This window comes from Oncorhynchus keta, chromosome 10 (genome assembly GCF_023373465.1).
Source record: "Oncorhynchus keta strain PuntledgeMale-10-30-2019 chromosome 10, Oket_V2, whole genome shotgun sequence".
NCBI lineage: Eukaryota > Metazoa > Chordata > Actinopteri > Salmoniformes > Salmonidae > Oncorhynchus > Oncorhynchus keta.
In genome coordinates, this window is record NC_068430.1 from 83434409 (window position 1) to 83455160 (window position 20752).

A 20752-nucleotide genomic window follows, 5' to 3' on the forward strand; every position below is an offset into this window, starting at 1 on the left:
ATGATAAAGTTAAGGTAGGACTGTCCTACCATATTAAACATGTCAGGTAGGACTGTCCTACCATATTAAACATGATAAAGTTAAGGTAGGACTGTCCTACCATATTAAACATGTTAAAGTTAAGGTAGGACTGTCCTACCATATTAAACATGATAAAGTTAAGGTAGGACTGTCCTACCATATTAAACATGATAAAGTTAAGGTAGGACTGTCCTACCATATTAAACATGATAAAGTTAAGGTAGGACTGTCCTACCATATTAAACATGTTAAAGTTAAGGTAGGACTGTCCTACCATATTAAACATGATAAAGTTAAGGTAGGACTGTCCTACCATATTAAACATGATAAAGTTAAGGTAGGACTGTCCTACCATATTAAACATGATAAAGTTAAGGTAGGACTGTCCTACCATATTAAACATGATAAAGTTAAGGTAGGACTGTCCTACCATATTAAACATGATAAAGTTAAGGTTGGACTGTCCTACCATATTAAACATGATAAAGTTAAGGTAGGACTGTCCTACCATATTAAACATGTCAGGTAGGACTGTCCTACCATATTAAACATGATAAAGTTAAGGTAGGACTGTCCTACCATATTAAACATGTCAGGTAGGACTGTCCTACCATATTAAACATGATAAAGTTAAGGTAGGACTGTCCTACCATATTAAACATGTTAAAGTTAAGGTAGGACTGTCCTACCATATTAAACATGATAAAGTTAAGGTAGGACTGTCCTACCATATTAAACATGATAAAGTTAAGGTAGGACTGTCCTACCATATTAAACATGATAAAGTTAAGGTAGGACTGTCCTACCATATTAAACATGATAAAGTTAAGGTAGGACTGTCCTACCATATTAAACATGTTAAAGTTAAGGTAGGACTGTCCTACCATATTAAACATGTCTAAGTTAAGGTAGGACTGTCCTACCATATTAAACATGATAAAGTTAAGGTAGGACTGTCCTTCCATATTAAACATGATAAAGTTAAGGTAGGACTGTCCTACCATATTAAACATGATAAAGTTAAGGTAGGACTGTCCTACCATATTAAACATGTTAAAGTTAAGGTAGGACTGTCCTACCATATTAAACATGATAAAGTTAAGGTAGGACTGTCCTACCATATTAAACATGTTAAAGTTAAGGTAGGACTGTCCTACCATATTAAACATGTCTAAGTTAAGGTAGGACTGTCCTACCATATTAAACATGTTAAAGTTAAGGTAGGACTGTCCTACCATATTAAACATGATGAAGTTAAGGTAGGACTGTCCTACCATATTAAACATGATAAAGTTAAGGTAGGACTGTCCTACCATATTAAACATGTCTAAGTTAAGGTAGGACTGTCCTACCATATTAAACATGTTAAAGTTAAGGTAGGACTGTCCTACCATATTAAACATGATAAAGTTAAGGTAGGACTGTCCTACCATATTAAACATGTTAAAGTTAAGGTAGGACTGTCCTACCATATTAAACATGTCTAAGTTAAGGTAGGACTGTCCTACCATATTAAACATGTTAAAGTTAAGGTAGGACTGTCCTACCATATTAAACATGTCTAAGTTAAGGTAGGACTGTCCTACCATATTAAACATGTTAAAGTTAAGGTAGGACTGTCCTACCATATTAAACATGTCTAAGTTAAGGTAGGACTGTCCTACCATATTAAACATGATAAAGTTAAGGTAGGACTGTCCTACCATATTAAACATGTTAAAGTTAAGGTAGGACTGTCCTACCATATTAAACATGTCTAAGTTAAGGTAGGACTGTCCTACCATATTAAACATGTCTAAGTTAAGGTAGGACTGTCCTACCATATTAAACATGTCTAAGTTAAGGTAGGACTGTCCTACCATATTAAACATGTCTAAGTTAAGGTAGGACTGTCCTACCATATTAAACATGATAAAGTTAAGGTAGGACTGTCCTACCATATTAAACATGTCTAAGTTAAGGGAGGACTGTCCTACCATATTAAACATGATATAGTTAAGGTAGGACTGTCCTACCATATTAAACATGTCTAAGTTAAGGTAGGACTGTCCTACCATATTAAACATGATAAAGTTAAGGTAGGACTGTCCTACCATATTAAACATGTTAAAGTTAAGGTAGGACTGTCCTACCCTATTAAACATGTCTAAGTTAAGGGAGGACTGTCCTACCATATTAAACATGATATAGTTAAGGTAGGACTGTCCTACCATATTAAACATGTCTAAGTTAAGGTAGGACTGTCCTACCATATTAAACATGATAAAGTTAAGGTAGGACTGTCCTACCCTATTAAACATGTCAGGTAGGACTGTCCTACCATATTAAACATGTCTAAGTTAAGGTAGGACTGTCCTACCATATTAAACATGTGTAAGTTAAGGTAGGACTGTCCTACCATATTAAACATGTCTAAGTTAAGGTAGGACTGTCCCACCATATTAAACATGATAAAGTTAAGGTAGGACTGTCCTACCATATTAAACATGTTAAAGTTAAGGTAGGACTGTCCTACCATATTAAACATGATAAAGTTAAGGTAGGACTGTCCTACCATATTAAACATGTTAAAAGTTAAGGTAGGACTGTCCTACCATATTAAACATGTCAGGTAGGACTGTCCTACCATATTAAACATGATAAAGTTAAGGTAGGACTGTCCTACCATATTAAACATGTCAGGTAGGACTGTCCTACCATATTAAACATGATAAAGTTAAGGTAGGACTGTCCTACCATATTAAACATGTTAAAGTTAAGGTAGGACTGTCCTACCATATTAAACATGATAAAGTTAAGGTAGGACTGTCCTACCATATTAAACATGATAAAGTTAAGGTAGGACTGTCCTACCATATTAAACATGATAAAGTTAAGGTAGGACTGTCCTACCATATTAAACATGTTAAAGTTAAGGTAGGACTGTCCTACCATATTAAACATGATAAAGTTAAGGTAGGACTGTCCTACCATATTAAACATGATAAAGTTAAGGTAGGACTGTCCTACCATATTAAACATGATAAAGTTAAGGTAGGACTGTCCTACCATATTAAACATGATAAAGTTAAGGTAGGACTGTCCTACCATATTAAACATGATAAAGTTAAGGTAGGACTGTCCTACCATATTAAACATGATAAAGTTAAGGTAGGACTGTCCTACCATATTAAACATGTCAGGTAGGACTGTCCTACCATATTAAACATGATAAAGTTAAGGTAGGACTGTCCTACCATATTAAACATGTCAGGTAGGACTGTCCTACCATATTAAACATGATAAAGTTAAGGTAGGACTGTCCTACCATATTAAACATGTTAAAGTTAAGGTAGGACTGTCCTACCATATTAAACATGATAAAGTTAAGGTAGGACTGTCCTACCATATTAAACATGATAAAGTTAAGGTAGGACTGTCCTACCATATTAAACATGATAAAGTTAAGGTAGGACTGTCCTACCATATTAAACATGATAAAGTTAAGGTAGGACTGTCCTACCATATTAAACATGTTAAAGTTAAGGTAGGACTGTCCTACCATATTAAACATGTCTAAGTTAAGGTAGGACTGTCCTACCATATTAAACATGATAAAGTTAAGGTAGGACTGTCCTTCCATATTAAACATGATAAAGTTAAGGTAGGACTGTCCTACCATATTAAACATGATAAAGTTAAGGCAGGACTGTCCTACCATATTAAACATGATAAAGTTAAGGTAGGACTGTCCTACCATATTAAACATGATAAAGTTAAGGTAGGACTGTCCTACCATATTAAACATGTCTAAGTTAAGGTAGGACTGTCCTACCATATTAAACATGTCTAAGTTAAGGTAGGACTGTCCTACCATATTAAACATGTTAAAGTTAAGGTAGGACTGTCCTACCATATTAAACATGATAAAGTTAATGTAGGACTGTCCTACCATATTAAACATGATAAAGTTAAGGTAGGACTGTCCTACCATATTAAACATGATAAAGTTAAGGTAGGACTGTCCTACCATATTAAACATGTTAAAGTTAAGGTAGGACTGTCCTACCATATTAAACATGATAAAGTTAAGGTAGGACTGTCCTACCATATTAAACATGTTAAAGTTAAGGTAGGACTGTCCTACCATATTAAACATGTCTAAGTTAAGGTAGGACTGTCCTACCATATTAAACATGTTAAAGTTAAGGTAGGACTGTCCTACCATATTAAACATGTCTAAGTTAAGGTAGGACTGTCCTACCATATTAAACATGTTAAAGTTAAGGTAGGACTGTCCTACCATATTAAACATGTCAAAGTTAAGGTAGGACTGTCCTACCATATTAAACATGATAAAGTTAAGGTAGGACTGTCCTACCATATTAAACATGTTAAAGTTAAGGTAGGACTGTCCTACCATATTAAACATGTCTAAGTTAAGGTAGGACTGTCCTACCATATTAAACATGTCTAAGTTAAGGTAGGACTGTCCTACCATATTAAACATGTCTAAGTTAAGGTAGGACTGTCCTACCATATTAAACATGTCTAAGTTAAGGTAGGACTGTCCCACCATATTAAACATGTTTAAGTTAAGGTAGGACTGTCCTACCATATTAAACATGTCTAAGTTAAGGGAGGACTGTCCTACCATATTAAACATGATATAGTTAAGGTAGGACTGTCCTACCATATTAAACATGTCTAAGTTAAGGTAGGACTGTCCTACCATATTAAACATGATAAAGTTAAGGTAGGACTGTCCTACCATATTAAACATGTTAAAGTTAAGGTAGGACTGTCCTACCCTATTAAACATGTCTAAGTTAAGGGAGGACTGTCCTACCATATTAAACATGATATAGTTAAGGTAGGACTGTCCTACCATATTAAACATGTCTAAGTTAAGGTAGGACTGTCCTACCATATTAAACATGATAAAGTTAAGGTAGGACTGTCCTACCATATTAAACATGTGTAAGTTAAGGTAGGACTGTCCTACCATATTAAACATGTCTAAGTTAAGGTAGGACTGTCCCACCATATTAAACATGATAAAGTTAAGGTAGGACTGTCCTACCATATTAAACATGTTAAAGTTAAGGTAGGACTGTCCTACCATATTAAACATGATAAAGTTAAGGTAGGACTGTCCTACCATATTAAACATGTTAAAGTTAAGGTAGGACTGTCCTACCATATTAAACATGTTAAAGTTAAGGTAGGACTGTCCTACCATATTAAACATGATAAAGTTAAGGTAGGACTGTCCTACCATATTAAACATGTTAAAGTTAAGGTAGGACTGTCCTACCATATTAAACATGATAAAGTTAAGGTAGGACTGTCCTACCATATTAAACATGTTAAAGTTAAGGTAGGACTGTCCTACCATATTAAACTTGTTAAAGTTAAGGTAGGACTGTCCTACCATATTAAACATGTCTAAGTTAAGGTAGGACTGTCCTACCATATTAAACATGATAAAGTTAAGGTAGGACTGTCCTACCATATTAAACATGTCTAAGTTAAGGGAGGACTGTCCTACCATATTAAACATGTTAAAGTTAAGGTAGGACTGTCCTACCATATTAAACATGTCTAAGTTAAGGTAGGACTGTCCTACCATATTAAACATGTCAAAGTTAAGGTAGGACTGTCCTACCATATTAAACATGTCAAAGTTAAGGTAGGACTGTCCTACCATATTAAACATGTTAAAGTTAAGGTAGGACTGTCCTACCATATTAAACATGTCAGGTAGGACTGTCCTACCATATTAAACATGTCAGGTAGGACTGTCCTACCATATTAAACATGTTAAAGTTAAGGTAGGACTGTCCTACCATATTAAACATGTTAAAGTTAAGGTAGGACTGTCCTACCATATTAAACATGTTAAAGTTAAGGTAGGACTGTCCTACCATATTAAACATGATAAAGTTAAGGTAGGACTGTCCTACCATATTAAACATGATAAAGTTAAGGTAGGACTGTCCTACCATATTAAACATGATAAAGTTAAGGTAGGACTGTCCTACCATATTAAACATGTTAAAGTTAAGGTAGGACTGTCCTACCATATTAAACATGTTAAAGTTAAGGTAGGACTGTCCTACCATATTAAACATGATAAAGTTAAGGTAGGACTGTCCTACCATATTAAACATGATAAAGTTAAGGTAGGACTGTCCTACCATATTAAACATGATAAAGTTAAGGTAGGACTGTCCTACCATATTAAACATGATAAAGTTAAGGTAGGACTGTCCTACCATATTAAACATGATAAAGTTAAGGTAGGACTGTCCTACCATATTAAACATGTCAGGTAGGACTGTCCTACCATATTAAACATGATAAAGTTAAGGTAGGACTGTCCTACCATATTAAACATGTCAGGTAGGACTGTCCTACCATATTAAACATGATAAAGTTAAGGTAGGACTGTCCTACCATATTAAACATGTTAAAGTTAAGGTAGGACTGTCCTACCATATTAAACATGATAAAGTTAAGGTAGGACTGTCCTACCATATTAAACATGATAAAGTTAAGGTAGGACTGTCCTACCATATTAAACATGATAAAGTTAAGGTAGGACTGTCCTACCATATTAAACATGATAAAGTTAAGGTAGGACTGTCCTACCATATTAAACATGATAAAGTTAAGGTAGGACTGTCCTACCATATTAAACATGTTAAAGTTAAGGTAGGACTGTCCTACCATATTAAACATGTCTAAGTTAAGGTAGGACTGTCCTACCATATTAAACATGATAAAGTTAAGGTAGGACTGTCCTTCCATATTAAACATGATAAAGTTAAGGTAGGACTGTCCTACCATATTAAACATGATAAAGTTAAGGTAGGACTGTCCTACCATATTAAACATGTTAAAGTTAAGGTAGGACTGTCCTACCATATTAAACATGTCTAAGTTAAGGTAGGACTGTCCTACCATATTAAACATGTTAAAGTTAAGGTAGGACTGTCCTACCATATTAAACATGATAAAGTTAAGGTAGGACTGTCCTACCATATTAAACATGTCTAAGTTAAGGTAGGACTGTCCCACCATATTAAACATGTTAAAGTTAAGGTAGGACTGTCCTACCATATTAAACATGTCTAAGTTAAGGTAGGACTGTCCTACGTTATTAAACATGTTAAAGTTAAGGTAGGACTGTCCTACCATATTAAACATGTCTAAGTTAAGGTAGGACTGTCCTACCATATTAAACATGATAAAGTTAAGGTAGGACTGTCCTACCATATTAAACATGTTAAAGTTAAGGTAGGACTGTCCTACCATATTAAACATGTCTAAGTTAAGGTAGGACTGTCCTACCATATTAAACATGTCTAAGTTAAGGTAGGACTGTCCTACCATATTAAACATGTCTAAGTTAAGGTAGGACTGTCCTACCATATTAAACATGTCTAAGTTAAGGTAGGACTGTCCTACCATATTAAACATGATAAAGTTAAGGTAGGACTGTCCTACCATATTAAACATGTCTAAGTTAAGGGAGGACTGTCCTACCATATTAAACATGTTAAAGTTAAGGTAGGACTGTCCTACCATATTAAACATGTCTAAGTTAAGGTAGGACTGTCCTACCATATTAAACATGATAAAGTTAAGGTAGGACTGTCCTACCATATTAAACATGTTAAAGTTAAGGTAGGACTGTCCTACCCTATTAAACATGTCTAAGTTAAGGGAGGACTGTCCTACCATATTAAACATGATATAGTTAAGGTAGGACTGTCCTACCATATTAAACATGTCTAAGTTAAGGTAGGACTGTCCTACCATATTAAACATGATAAAGTTAAGGTAGGACTGTCCTACCATATTAAACATGTGTAAGTTAAGGTAGGACTGTCCTACCATATTAAACATGTCTAAGTTAAGGTAGGACTGTCCCACCATATTAAACATGATAAAGTTAAGGTAGGACTGTCCTACCATATTAAACATGTTAAAGTTAAGGTAGGACTGTCCTACCATATTAAACATGATAAAGTTAAGGTAGGACTGTCCTACCATATTAAACATGTTAAAGTTAAGGTAGGACTGTCCTACCATATTAAACATGTTAAAGTTAAGGTAGGACTGTCCTACCATATTAAACATGATAAAGTTAAGGTAGGACTGTCCTACCATATTAAACATGTTAAAGTTAAGGTAGGACTGTCCTACCATATTAAACATGATAAAGTTAAGGTAGGACTGTCCTACCATATTAAACATGTTAAAGTTAAGGTAGGACTGTCCTACCATATTAAACTTGTTAAAGTTAAGGTAGGACTGTCCTACCATATTAAACATGTTAAAGTTAAGGTAGGACTGTCCTACCATATTAAACATGATAAAGTTAAGGTAGGACTGTCCTACCATATTAAACATGTTAAAGTTAAGGTAGGACTGTCCCACCATATTAAACATGTTAAAGTTAAGGTAGGACTGTCCTACCATATTAAACATGTCTAAGTTAAGGTAGGACTGTCCTACCATATTAAACATGATAAAGTTAAGGTAGGACTGTCCTACCATATTAAACATGTCTAAGTTAAGGTAGGACTGTCCTACCATATTAAACATGTTAAAGTTAAGGTAGGACTGTCCTACCATATTAAACATGATAAAGTTAAGGTAGGACTGTCCTACCATATTAAACATGTCAGGTAGGACTGTCCTACCATATTAAACATGATAAAGTTAAGGTAGGACTGTCCTACCATATTAAACATGTCAGGTAGGACTGTCCTACCATATTAAACATGATAAAGTTAAGGTAGGACTGTCCTACCATATTAAACATGTTAAAGTTAAGGTAGGACTGTCCTACCATATTAAACATGATAAAGTTAAGGTAGGACTGTCCTACCATATTAAACATGATAAAGTTAAGGTAGGACTGTCCTACCATATTAAACATGATAAAGTTAAGGTAGGACTGTCCTACCATATTAAACATGTTAAAGTTAAGGTAGGACTGTCCTACCATATTAAACATGTTAAAGTTAAGGTAGGACTGTCCTACCATATTAAACATGATAAAGTTAAGGTAGGACTGTCCTACCATATTAAACATGATAAAGTTAAGGTAGGACTGTCCTACCATATTAAACATGATAAAGTTAAGGTAGGACTGTCCTACCATATTAAACATGATAAAGTTAAGGTAGGACTGTCCTACCATATTAAACATGTAAGGTAGGACTGTCCTACCATATTAAACATGTCAGGTAGGACTGTCCTACCATATTAAACATGATAAAGTTAAGGTAGGACTGTCCTACCATATTAAACATGTCAGGTAGGACTGTCCTACCATATTAAACATGTTAAAGTTAAGGTAGGACTGTCCTACCATATTAAACATGTTAAAGTTAAGGTAGGACTGTCCTACCATATTAAACATGTTAAAGTTAAGGTAGGACTGTCCTACCATATTAAACATGATAAAGTTAAGGTAGGACTGTCCTACCATATTAAACATGATAAAGTTAAGGTAGGACTGTCCTACCATATTAAACATGATAAAGTTAAGGTAGGACTGTCCTACCATATTAAACATGATAAAGTTAAGGTAGGACTGTCCTACCATATTAAACATGTTAAAGTTAAGGTAGGACTGTCCTACCATATTAAACATGTCTAAGTTAAGGTAGGACTGTCCTACCATATTAAACATGATAAAGTTAAGGTAGGACTGTCCTTCCATATTAAACATGATAAAGTTAAGGTAGGACTGTCCTACCATATTAAACATGATAAAGTTAAGGTAGGACTGTCCTACCATATTAAACATGTTAAAGTTAAGGTAGGACTGTCCTACCATATTAAACATGTCTAAGTTAAGGTAGGACTGTCCTGCCATATTAAACATGTTAAAGTTAGGTAGGACTGTCCTACCATATTAAACATGATAAAGTTAAGGTAGGACTGTCCTACCATATTAAACATGATAAAGTTAAGGTAGGACTGTCCTACCATATTAAACATGTCTAAGTTAAGGTAGGACTGTCCTACCATATTAAACATGTTAAAGTTAAGGTAGGACTGTCCTACCATATTAAACATGATAAAGTTAAGGTAGGACTGTCCTACCATATTAAACATGTTAAAGTTAAGGTAGGACTGTCCTACCATATTAAACATGTCTAAGTTAAGGTAGGACTGTCCCACCATATTAAACATGTTAAAGTTAAGGTAGGACTGTCCTACCATATTAAACATGTCTAAGTTAAGGTAGGACTGTCCTACCATATTAAACATGATAAAGTTAAGGTAGGACTGTCCTACCATATTAAACATGTTAAAGTTAAGGTAGGACTGTCCTACCATATTAAACATGTCTAAGTTAAGGTAGGACTGTCCTACCATATTAAACATGTCTAAGTTAAGGTAGGACTGTCCTACCATATTAAACATGTCTAAGTTAAGGTAGGACTGTCCTACCATATTAAACATGTCTAAGTTAAGGTAGGACTGTCCCACCATATTAAACATGTTTAAGTTAAGGTAGGACTGTCCTACCATATTAAACATGTCTAAGTTAAGGGAGGACTGTCCTACCATATTAAACATGATATAGTTAAGGTAGGACTGTCCTACCATATTAAACATGTCTAAGTTAAGGTAGGACTGTCCTACCATATTAAACATGATAAAGTTAAGGTAGGACTGTCCTACCTATTAAACATGTCAGGTAGGACTGTCCTACCATATTAAACATGTCTAAGTTAAGGTAGGACTGTCCTACCATATTAAACATGTCTAAGTTAAGGTAGGACTGTCCTACCATATTAAACATGTCTAAGTTAAGGTAGGACTGTCCCACCATATTAAACATGATAAAGTTAAGGTAGGACTGTCCTACCATATTAAACATGTTAAAGTTAAGGTAGGACTGTCCTACCATATTAAACATGATAAAGTTAAGGTAGGACTGTCCTACCATATTAAACATGATAAAGTTAAGGTAGGACTGTCCTACCATATTAAACATGTTAAAGTTAAGGTAGGACTGTCCTACCATATTAAACATGATAAAGTTAAGGTAGGACTGTCCTACCATATTAAACATGTTAAAGTTAAGGTAGGACTGTCCTACCATATTAAACATGATAAAGTTAAGGTAGGACTGTCCTACCATATTAAACATGTTAAAGTTAAGGTAGGACTGTCCTACCATATTAAACATGATAAAGTTAAGGTAGGACTGTCCTACCATATTAAACATGATAAAGTTAAGGTAGGACTGTCCTACCATATTAAACATGATAAAGTTAAGGTAGGACTGTCCTACCATATTAAACATGTTAAAGTTAAGGTAGGACTGTCCTACCATATTAAACATGATAAAGTTAAGGTAGGACTGTCCTACCATATTAAACATGTTAAAGTTAAGGTAGGACTGTCCTACCATATTAAACATGATAAAGTTAAGGTAGGACTGTACTACCATATTAAACATGTTAAAGTTAAGGTAGGACTGTCCTACCATATTAAACATGTTAAAGTTAAGGTAGGACTGTCCTACCATATTAAACATGTTAAAGTTAAGGTAGGACTGTCCTACCATATTAAACATGATAAAGTTAAGGTAGGACTGTCCTACCATATTAAACATGATAAAGTTAAGGTAGGACTGTCCTACCATATTAAACATGATAAAGTTAAGGTAGGACTGTCCTACCATATTAAACATGTTAAAGTTAAGGCAGGACTGTCCTACCATATTAATCATGTCAGGTAGGACTGTCCTACCATATTAAACATGTCAGGTAGGACTGTCCTACCATATTAAACATGTCAAAGTAGGTTGTGGTTGAAACATACCAACACAGAATGTATGAGATACTGTATGTCAATATACATTTGAAGTCAGAAGTTTACATACACTTAGGTTGGAGTCATTAAAACTCATTTACATACACTTAGGTTGGAGTCATTAAAACTTGTTTTTCAACCACTCCACAAATTTCTTGTTAACAAACTATAGTTATGGCAAGTCGGTTAGGACATCTACTTTGTGCATGACACAAGTCATTTTTCCAACAATTGTTTACAGACAGATTATTTCAATTATAATTCACTGTATCACAATTCCAGTGGGTCAGACGTTTACATACACTAAGTTGATTGTGACTTTAAACAACTTGGAATATTCTAGAAAATTATGTCATGGCTTTAGAAGCTTCTGATAGGCTAATAGACATCATTTGAGTCAATTGTAGGTGTACCTGTGGATGTATTTCAAGGCCTAACTTCAAACTCAGTGCCTCTTTGCTTGGCATCATGGGAAAATCAAAAGAAGTCATCCAAGACCTCAGAAAATAAATGTAGACCTCCGCATGTCTGGTTCATCCTTGGGAGCAATTTCCAAATGCCTGAATGTACCACGTTCATCTGTACAAACAATAGTACGCAAGTATGAACACCATGGGACCACGCAGCCGTCATACTGCTCAGGAAGGAGACGCGTTCTGTCTCCTAGAGATTAACGTAATTTGGTGCGAAAAGTAAAAATCAATCCCAGAACAACAGCAAAGGACCTTGTGAAGATGCTGGAGGAAACAGGTACAAAAGTATCTATATCCACAGTAATACGAGTCCTATATCAACATAACCTGAAAGGCCGCTCAGCAAGGAAGAAGCCACTGCTCCAAAGCCGCATAAATAGCCAGACTACGGTTTGCAACTGCACATGGGAACAAAGATCGTACTTTTTGGATAAATGTCCTCTGGTCTGATGAAACAAAAATAGAACTGTTTGGTCATAATGACCATCGTTATGTTTGTAGAAAAAAGGGGGGGGGGGGCTTGCAAGCCGGAGAACACCATCCCAACCGTGAAGCAGCATCATGTTGTGGGGGGTGCTTTGCTGCAGGAGGGACTGGTGCACTTCACAAAATAGATGGCATCATGAGGATGGACTATTATGTGGGTATGTTGAAGCAACAAGACATCAGTCAGGAAGTTAAAGCTTGGTTGCAAATGTGTCTTCCAGATGACAAATGGACAAGCATACTTCCAATGTTGTGTCAAAATGGCTTAAGGACAACAAAGTCGAGGTGTTGGAGTGGCCGTCACAAAGCCCTGAACTCAATCCTGTAGAAAATGTGTGGGCAGAACTGAAAAAGCATGTTCGAGCAAGGAGGCCTACAAACCTGACTCAGTTACACCAGCTCAGTCAGGAGGAATGGGACAAAATTCACACAACTTAATGTGGGAAGCTTGTGGAAGGCTACCCTGTGGTCCTTCTGTAGCTCAGTTGGTAGAGCATGGCGCTTGTAAAGCCAGGGTAGTGGGTTCGATTCCCGGGACCACCCATACGTAGAATGTATGCACACATGACTGTAAGTCGCTTTGGATAAAAGCGTCTGCTGAATGGCATATATTACCTGAAACGTTTGACCCAAGTTAAACAATTTAAAAGCAATTATACCAAATACCAATTGAGTGTATGTAAACTTCTGACCCACTGGGAATGTGATGAAATAAATAAAAGCTGAAATAAATCATTCTCTCTACTATTATTCTGACATTTCACATTCTTAAAATTAAGTGGTGATCCTAACTGACATAAAACAGGGAATTTTTAATAGGATTAAGGATGTCAGGAATTGTGAAAAACTGAGTTTAAATGTATTTTGCTAAGGTGTATGTAAACTTCCGACTTCAACTGTATATAGAACATGCCAAAACACAGGGATATATGACAACATATACTTTACATGCCATATGATATGATGAGATAAATTAAAGGTGTAGGTTGTAATTAAAATGGCTTTGTCTCTCAGGGGCCCCAAGGGAAGAAAGGGTTGCAGGGACTACCTGGGAATGATGGACCTACCGTGAGTACTGCATACACACTAACATAAACGCTAACACACACACCTACGCTAACACACAAGCTAACAAACTCACACACGCTAATACACACTAACATAAACGCTAACACACACACCTACGCTAACACACACACTAACAAACTCACACACGCTAATACACACTAACACACACACACACACACACACATATGCTAACACACACGCTAACAGACTCACACACGCTAACACACACACACATATTCGCTCTCATCCATATGATCTTGTCCTCGTGTCTACAGGGTCACCCAGGGAGAGAGGGACTCCAGGAGAGAAGGGACTACCGGTAAGCCTGTCACTGTGTGTGTGTGTGTGTGTGTGTGTGTGTGTGTGTGTGTGTGTGTGTGTGTGTGTGTGTGTGTGCGTGTGTGTGTGTGTGTGTGTGTGTGTGTGTGTGTGTGTGTGTGTGTGTGTGTGTGTGTGTGTGTGTGTGTGTGTGTGTGTGTGTGTGTGATGTTACTGATGTGTCTCTGTGTGTGTGTATAGGGCCCACCAGGAGTCCAGGGGCCTATAGGATACCCAGGATCAAGAGGAGTGAAGGTACATTCTAAATCTGTGTTCTGTTCTGTTTGTTCTGATTCTCTGTCTCTGTGTTCCATTCTAAGTGTGTATTCTCTGTCTCTGGGTTCCATTCTAAGTCTGTATTCTCTGTCTCTGGGTTCCATTCTAAGTGTGTATTCTCTGTCTCTGTGTTCCATTCTAAGTGTGTATTCTCTGTCTCTGGGTTCCATTCTAAGTGTGTATTCTCTGTCTCTGTGTTCCATTCTAAGTGTGTATTCTCTGTCTCTGGGTTCCATTCTAAGTGTGTATTCTCTGTCTCTGTGTTCCATTGTAAGTGTGTATTCTCTGTCTCTGGGTTCCATTCTAAGTGTGTATTCTCTGTCTCTGGGTTCCATTCTAAGTGTGTATTCTCTGTCTCATCCACAGGGAGCGGACGGAATTAGAGGAATGAAGGGAAGCAAAGGGGAGAAGGTGAGAACCCCACCTCTTTAAGGAATACCTAGGATAGGATAAGTAATCCTTCTCACCCCCCCCCCCTAAAAGATTTAGATGCACTATTGTAAAGTGGCTGTTCCACTGGATGTCATAAGGTGAATGCACCAATTTGTAAGTCGCTCTGGATAAGAGCGTCTGCTAAATGACTTAAATGTAAATGTTAAATGTGAGAGAGACACAGATCTACCCTGAGTTATCTCTGTGTTTTATCCAGCTCTACCCTGTGTTATCTCTGTGTTTTACCCATCTCTACCCTGAGTTATCTCTGTGTTTTACCCAGCTCTACCCTGAGTTATCTCTGTGTTTTACCCATCTCTACCCTGAGTTATCTCTGTGGTTTACCCAGCTCTACCCTGAGTTATCTCTGTTTTACCCAGCTCTACCCTGAGTTATCTCTGTGTTTTACCCAGCTCTACCCTGAGTTATCTCTGTTTTACCCATCTCTACCCTGAGTTATCTCTGTTTTACCCAGCTCTACCCTGAGTTATCTCTGTGTTTTACCCAGCTCTACCCTGAGTTATCTCTGTTTTACCCATCTCTACCCTGAGTTATCTCTGTTTTACCCAGCTCTACCCTGAGTTATCTCTGTGTTTTACCCATCTCTACCCTGAGTTATCTCTGTGTTTTACCCAGCTCTACCCTGAGTTATCTCTGTTTTACCCAGCTCTACCCTGAGTTATCTCTGTGGTTTACCCAGCTCTACCCTGAGTTATCTCTGTTTTACCCAGCTCTACCCTGAGTTATCTCTGTGTTTTACCCAGCTCTACCCTGAGTTATCTCTGTTTTACCCAGCTCTACCCTGAGTTATCTCTGTTTTACCCAGCTCTACCCTGAGTTATCTCTGTTTTACCCAGCTCTACCCTGAGTTATCTCTGTGGTTTACCCAGCTCTACCCTGAGTTATCTCTGTGGTTTACCCAGCTCTACCCTGAGTTATCTCTGTTTTACCCAGCTCTACCCTGAGTTATCTCTGTGTTTTACCCAGCTCTACCCTGAGTTATCTCTGTGTTTTACCCAGCTCTACCCTGAGTTATCTCTGTTTTACCCAGCTCTACCCTGAGTTATCTCTGTGTTTTACCCATCTCTACCCTGAGTTATCTCTGTGATTTACCCATCTCTACCCCGAGTTATCTCTGTGGTTTACCCATCTCTACCCCGAGTTATCTCTGTTTTACCCAGCTATACCCTGAGTTATCTCTGTGTTTTACCCAGCTCTACCCTGAGTTATCTCTGTGTTTTACCCAGCTCTACACTGAGTTATCTCTGTTTTACCCAGCTCTACCCTGAGTTATCTCTGTTTTACCCAGCTATACCCTGAATTATCTCTGTGTTTTACCCAGCTATACCCCGATTAGCTCTGTGTTTTTTACAAAGCACTACCCAGAGTTATCTCTGTTCCGGGTTGTAGGGTGAGGATGGGTTCCCCGGCTCTAAGGGAGAGATGGGGCTGAAAGGTGACGGGGGTGACAACGGGGTCCCAGGGTCCAGGGGAGAGGATGGTCCCGAAGGACCTAAAGGACAGGCTGGACCCCTGGGGGAGGCTGGAGCCGTGGGCATCGCTGGAGAAAAGGTAGGTGGTACACAGATGGGGTGTGTGGGAGGAAGGGGGTTGAACCACTGTTGTCTGCACTGTCCCACTGTCCCACTGTCTCACTGTCCCACTGTCTCACTGTCCCACTGTCCCACTGTCCCACTGTCTCACTGTCCCACTGTCCCACTGTCTCACTGTCCCACTGTCCCACTGTCTAACTGTCCCACTGTCCCACTGTCTCACTGTCCCACTGTCCCACTGTCTCACTGTCCCACTGTCCCACTGTCCCACTGTCCCACTGTCTCACTGTCCCACTGTCCCACTGTCTCACTGTCCCACTGTCTCACTGTCCCACTGTCCCACTGTCTCACTGTCCCACTGTCCCACTGTCTCACTGTCCCACTGTCCCACTGTCTCACTGTCCCACTGTCTCACTGTCCCACTGTCTAACTGTCCCACTGTCCCACTGTCCCACTGTCCCACTGTCCCACTGTCTCACTGTCCCACTGTCTCACTGTCCCACTGTCCCACTGTCCCACTGTCTCACTGTCCCACTGTCTAACTGTCCCACTGTCTAACTGTCCCACTGTCTCACTGTCCCACTGTCCCACTGTCTAACTGTCCCACTGTCTAACTGTCCCACTGTCCCACTGTCCCACTGTCTCACTGTCCCACTGTCTCACTGTCCCACTGTCTAACTGTCCCACTGTCTCACTGTCCCACTGTCTCACTGTCCCACTGTCCCACTGTCCCACTGTCCCACTGTCCCACTGTCCCACTGTCCCACTGTCTCACTGTCCCACTGAGCTAAAAAAAAAGATACATGAAGTCAACATTTCCAGAAGACTCAATCTTCTCTCTCTTCTCCTCCTCCTCTCTCTTCTCCTCCTCTCTCTCTCTCTCTCTCCCCTCCTCCTCTCTCTTCTCCTCCTCTCTCTCTCTCTCTCTCTCTCTCTCTCTCTCTCTCTCTCTCTCTCTCTCTCTCTCTCTCCCTCCCTCCTCTTCCTCTCTCTTCTCCTCCTCTCTCTCTCTCTCTCTCTCTCTCTCTCTCTCTCTCTCTCTCTCTCTCTCTCTCTCCCTCCTCCTCCTCTCTCTTCTCCTCCTCTCTCTCTCTCTCTCTCTCTCTCTCTCTCTCTCTCAGGGTAAACTGGGAGTTCCAGGGTTACCGGGGTATCCTGGACAAAAAGGACCGAAGGTGAGAGGAGTTAATATATCAAGTAAACCAATATACATGTCAGTTAACAAAGAGAAGGCTAACACATTGTCTGATCGTAGCAGTAACAGAGAAGGCTAACACATTGTCTGATCGTAGCAGTAACAGAGAAGGCTAACACATTGTCTGATCGTAGCAGTAACAGAGAAGGCTAACACATTGTCTGATCGTAGCAGGAACACAGAGAAGGCTAACACATTGTCTGATCGTAGCAGTAACAGAGAAGGCTAACACATTGTCTGATCGTAGCAGGAACACAGAGAAGGCTAACACATTGTCTGATCGTAGCAGTAACAGAGAAGGCTAACACATTGTCTGATCGTAGCAGTAACAGAGAAGGCTAACACATTGTCTGATCGTAGCAGGAACACAGAGAAGGCTAACACATTGTCTGATCGTAGCAGTAACAGAGAAGGCTAACACATTGTCTGATCGTAGCAGGAACACAGAGAAGGCTAACACATTGTCTGATCGTAGCAGGAACACAGAGAAGGCTAACACATTGTCTGATCGTAGCATTAACAGAGAAGGCTAACACATTGTTTGATCGTAGCAGTAACAGAGAAGGCTAACACATTGTCTGATCGTAGCAGGAACACAGAGAAGGCTAACACATTGTCTGATCGTAGCAGTAACAGAGAAGGCTAACACATTGTCTGATCGTAGCATTAACAGAGAAGGCTAATACATTGTCTGATCGTAGCAGTAACAGAGAAGGCTAACACATTGTCTGATCGTAGCAGTAACAGAGAAGGCTAACACATTGTCTGATCGTAGCAGTAACAGAGAAGGCTAACACATTGTCTGATCGTAGCAGTAACAGAGAAGGCTAACACATTGTCTGATCGTAGCAGTAACAGAGAAGGCTAACACATTGTTTGATCGTAGCAGGAACACAGAGAAGGCTAACACATTGTCTGATCGTAGCATTAACAGAGAAGGCTAACACATTGTTTGATCGTAGCAGGAACACAGAGAAGGCTAACACATTGTCTGATCGTAGCATTAACAGAGAAGGCTAACACATTGTCTGATCGTAGCAGTAACAGAGAAGGCTAACACATTGTTTGATCGTAGCAGGAACACAGAGAAGGCTAACACATTGTCTGATCGTAGCAGGAACACAGAGAAGGCTAACACATTGTCTGATCGTAGCATTAACAGAGAAGGCTAACACATTGTCTGATCGTAGCAGGAACACAGAGAAGGCTAACACATTGTCTGATCGTAGCAGTAACAGATAAGGCTAACACATTGTCTGATCGTAGCAGTAACAGAGAAGGCTAACACATTGTTTGATCGTAGCAGGAACACAGAAGGCTAACACATTGTCTGATCGTAGCAGTAACACAGAGAAGGCTAACACATTGTCTGATCGTAGCAGTAACAGAAAGGCTAACACATTGTCTGATCGTAGCAGTAACAGAGAAGGCTAACACATTGTTTGATCGTAGCAGGAACACAGAGAAGGCTAACACATTGTCTGATCGCAGCAGTAACAGAGAAGGCTAACACATTGTCTGATCGTAGCAGGAACACAGAGAAGGCTAACACATTGTCTGATCGTAGCAGTAACAGAGAAGGCTAACACATTGTCTGATCGTAGCAGGAACACAGAGAAGGCTAACACATTGTTTGATCGTAGCAGGAACACAGAGAAGGCTAACACATTGTCTGATCGTAGCAGTAACAGAGAGAAGGCTAACACATTGTCTGATCGTAACAGTAACTAACACATTGTCTGATCGTAACAGTAACTAACACATTGTCTGATCATAACAGTAACTAACACATTGTCTGATCGTAGCAGTAACTAACACATTGTCTGATCGTAGCAGTAACTAACACATTGTCTGATCATAACAGTAACTAACACATTGTCTGATCGTAACAGTAACTAACACATTGTCTGATCGTAGCAGTAACTAACACATTGTCTGATCGTAACAGTAACTAACACATTGTCTGATCGTAGCAGTAACTAACACATTGTCTGATCATAACAGTAACTAACACATTGTCTGATCGTAGCAGTAACTAACACATTGTCTGATCGTAACAGTAACTAACACATTGTCTGATCGTAGCAGTAACTAACACATTGTCTGATCGTAACAGTAACTAACACATTGTCTGATCGTAACTAACACATTGTCTGATCGTAACAGTAACTAACACATTGTCTGATCGTAACAGTAACTAACACATTGTCTGATCGTAACAGTAACTAACACATTGTCTGATCGTAACTAACACATTGTCTGATCGTAGCAGTAACTAACACATTGTCTGATCGTAGCAGTAACTAACACATTGTCTGATCGTAGCAGTAACTAACACATTGTCTGATCGTAGCAGTAACTAACACATTGTCTGATCGTAGCAGTAACTAACACATTGTCTGATCGTAACTAACACATTGTCTGATCGTAGCAGTAACTAACACATTGTCTGATCATAACAGTAACTAACACATTGTCTGATCGTAACAGTAACTAACACATTGTCTGATCATAACTAACACATTGTCTGATCATAGCAGTAACTAACACATTGTCTGATCATAACAGTAACTAACACATTGTCTGATCATAACAGTAACTAACACATTGTCTGATCGTAACTTTAACTAACACATTGTCTGATCATAGCAGTAACTAACACATTGTCTGATCATAACAATAACTAACACATTGTCTGATCGTAACAGTAACTAACACATTGTCTGATCATAGCAGTAACTAACACATTGTCTGATCGTAGCAGTAATGTTTCTGTGTGTGTCAATCCCAACAGGGTTCGGATGGTTTTCCTGGATCTATTGGAGTTTTGGGAGAGAAGGGGAAGAGGGTGAGTAGTAGAGGGAGGCTTTACAATAGGGCGTGTTCATACATTCAATCTGGAGTGCCAGAGTGCACTCTGGGCGTTCCTAAATTCAGAGCGTTATGCTCTCGGAGCATTCAGAGTGTTCTCTAGGAGCGTTCAGAGTGTTCTCTAGGAGCGTTCAGAGTGTTCTCTAGGAGCATTCAGAGTGTTCTCTAGGAGCGTTCAGAGTGTTCTCTAGGAGCATTCAGAGTGTTCTCTAGGAGCATTCAGAGCG

General features: G+C 38.7%; 1 protein-coding gene across 1 annotated transcript in view; it reads left to right on the forward strand.

Annotated features, from left to right (window-relative positions):
- The window catches only part of LOC118383952 (collagen alpha-1(XI) chain-like), a 164846-nt gene that overhangs the window by 61024 nt on the left and 83070 nt on the right, over window positions 1-20752 (forward strand). Inside the window, 8 exon segments of the mRNA XM_052526138.1 lie at window positions 13827-13880; window positions 14156-14174; window positions 14177-14199; window positions 14400-14453; window positions 14841-14885; window positions 16317-16478; window positions 17581-17634; window positions 20449-20502. Coding sequence (XP_052382098.1) covers window positions 13827-13880; window positions 14156-14174; window positions 14177-14199; window positions 14400-14453; window positions 14841-14885; window positions 16317-16478; window positions 17581-17634; window positions 20449-20502 — 465 coding nt within the window.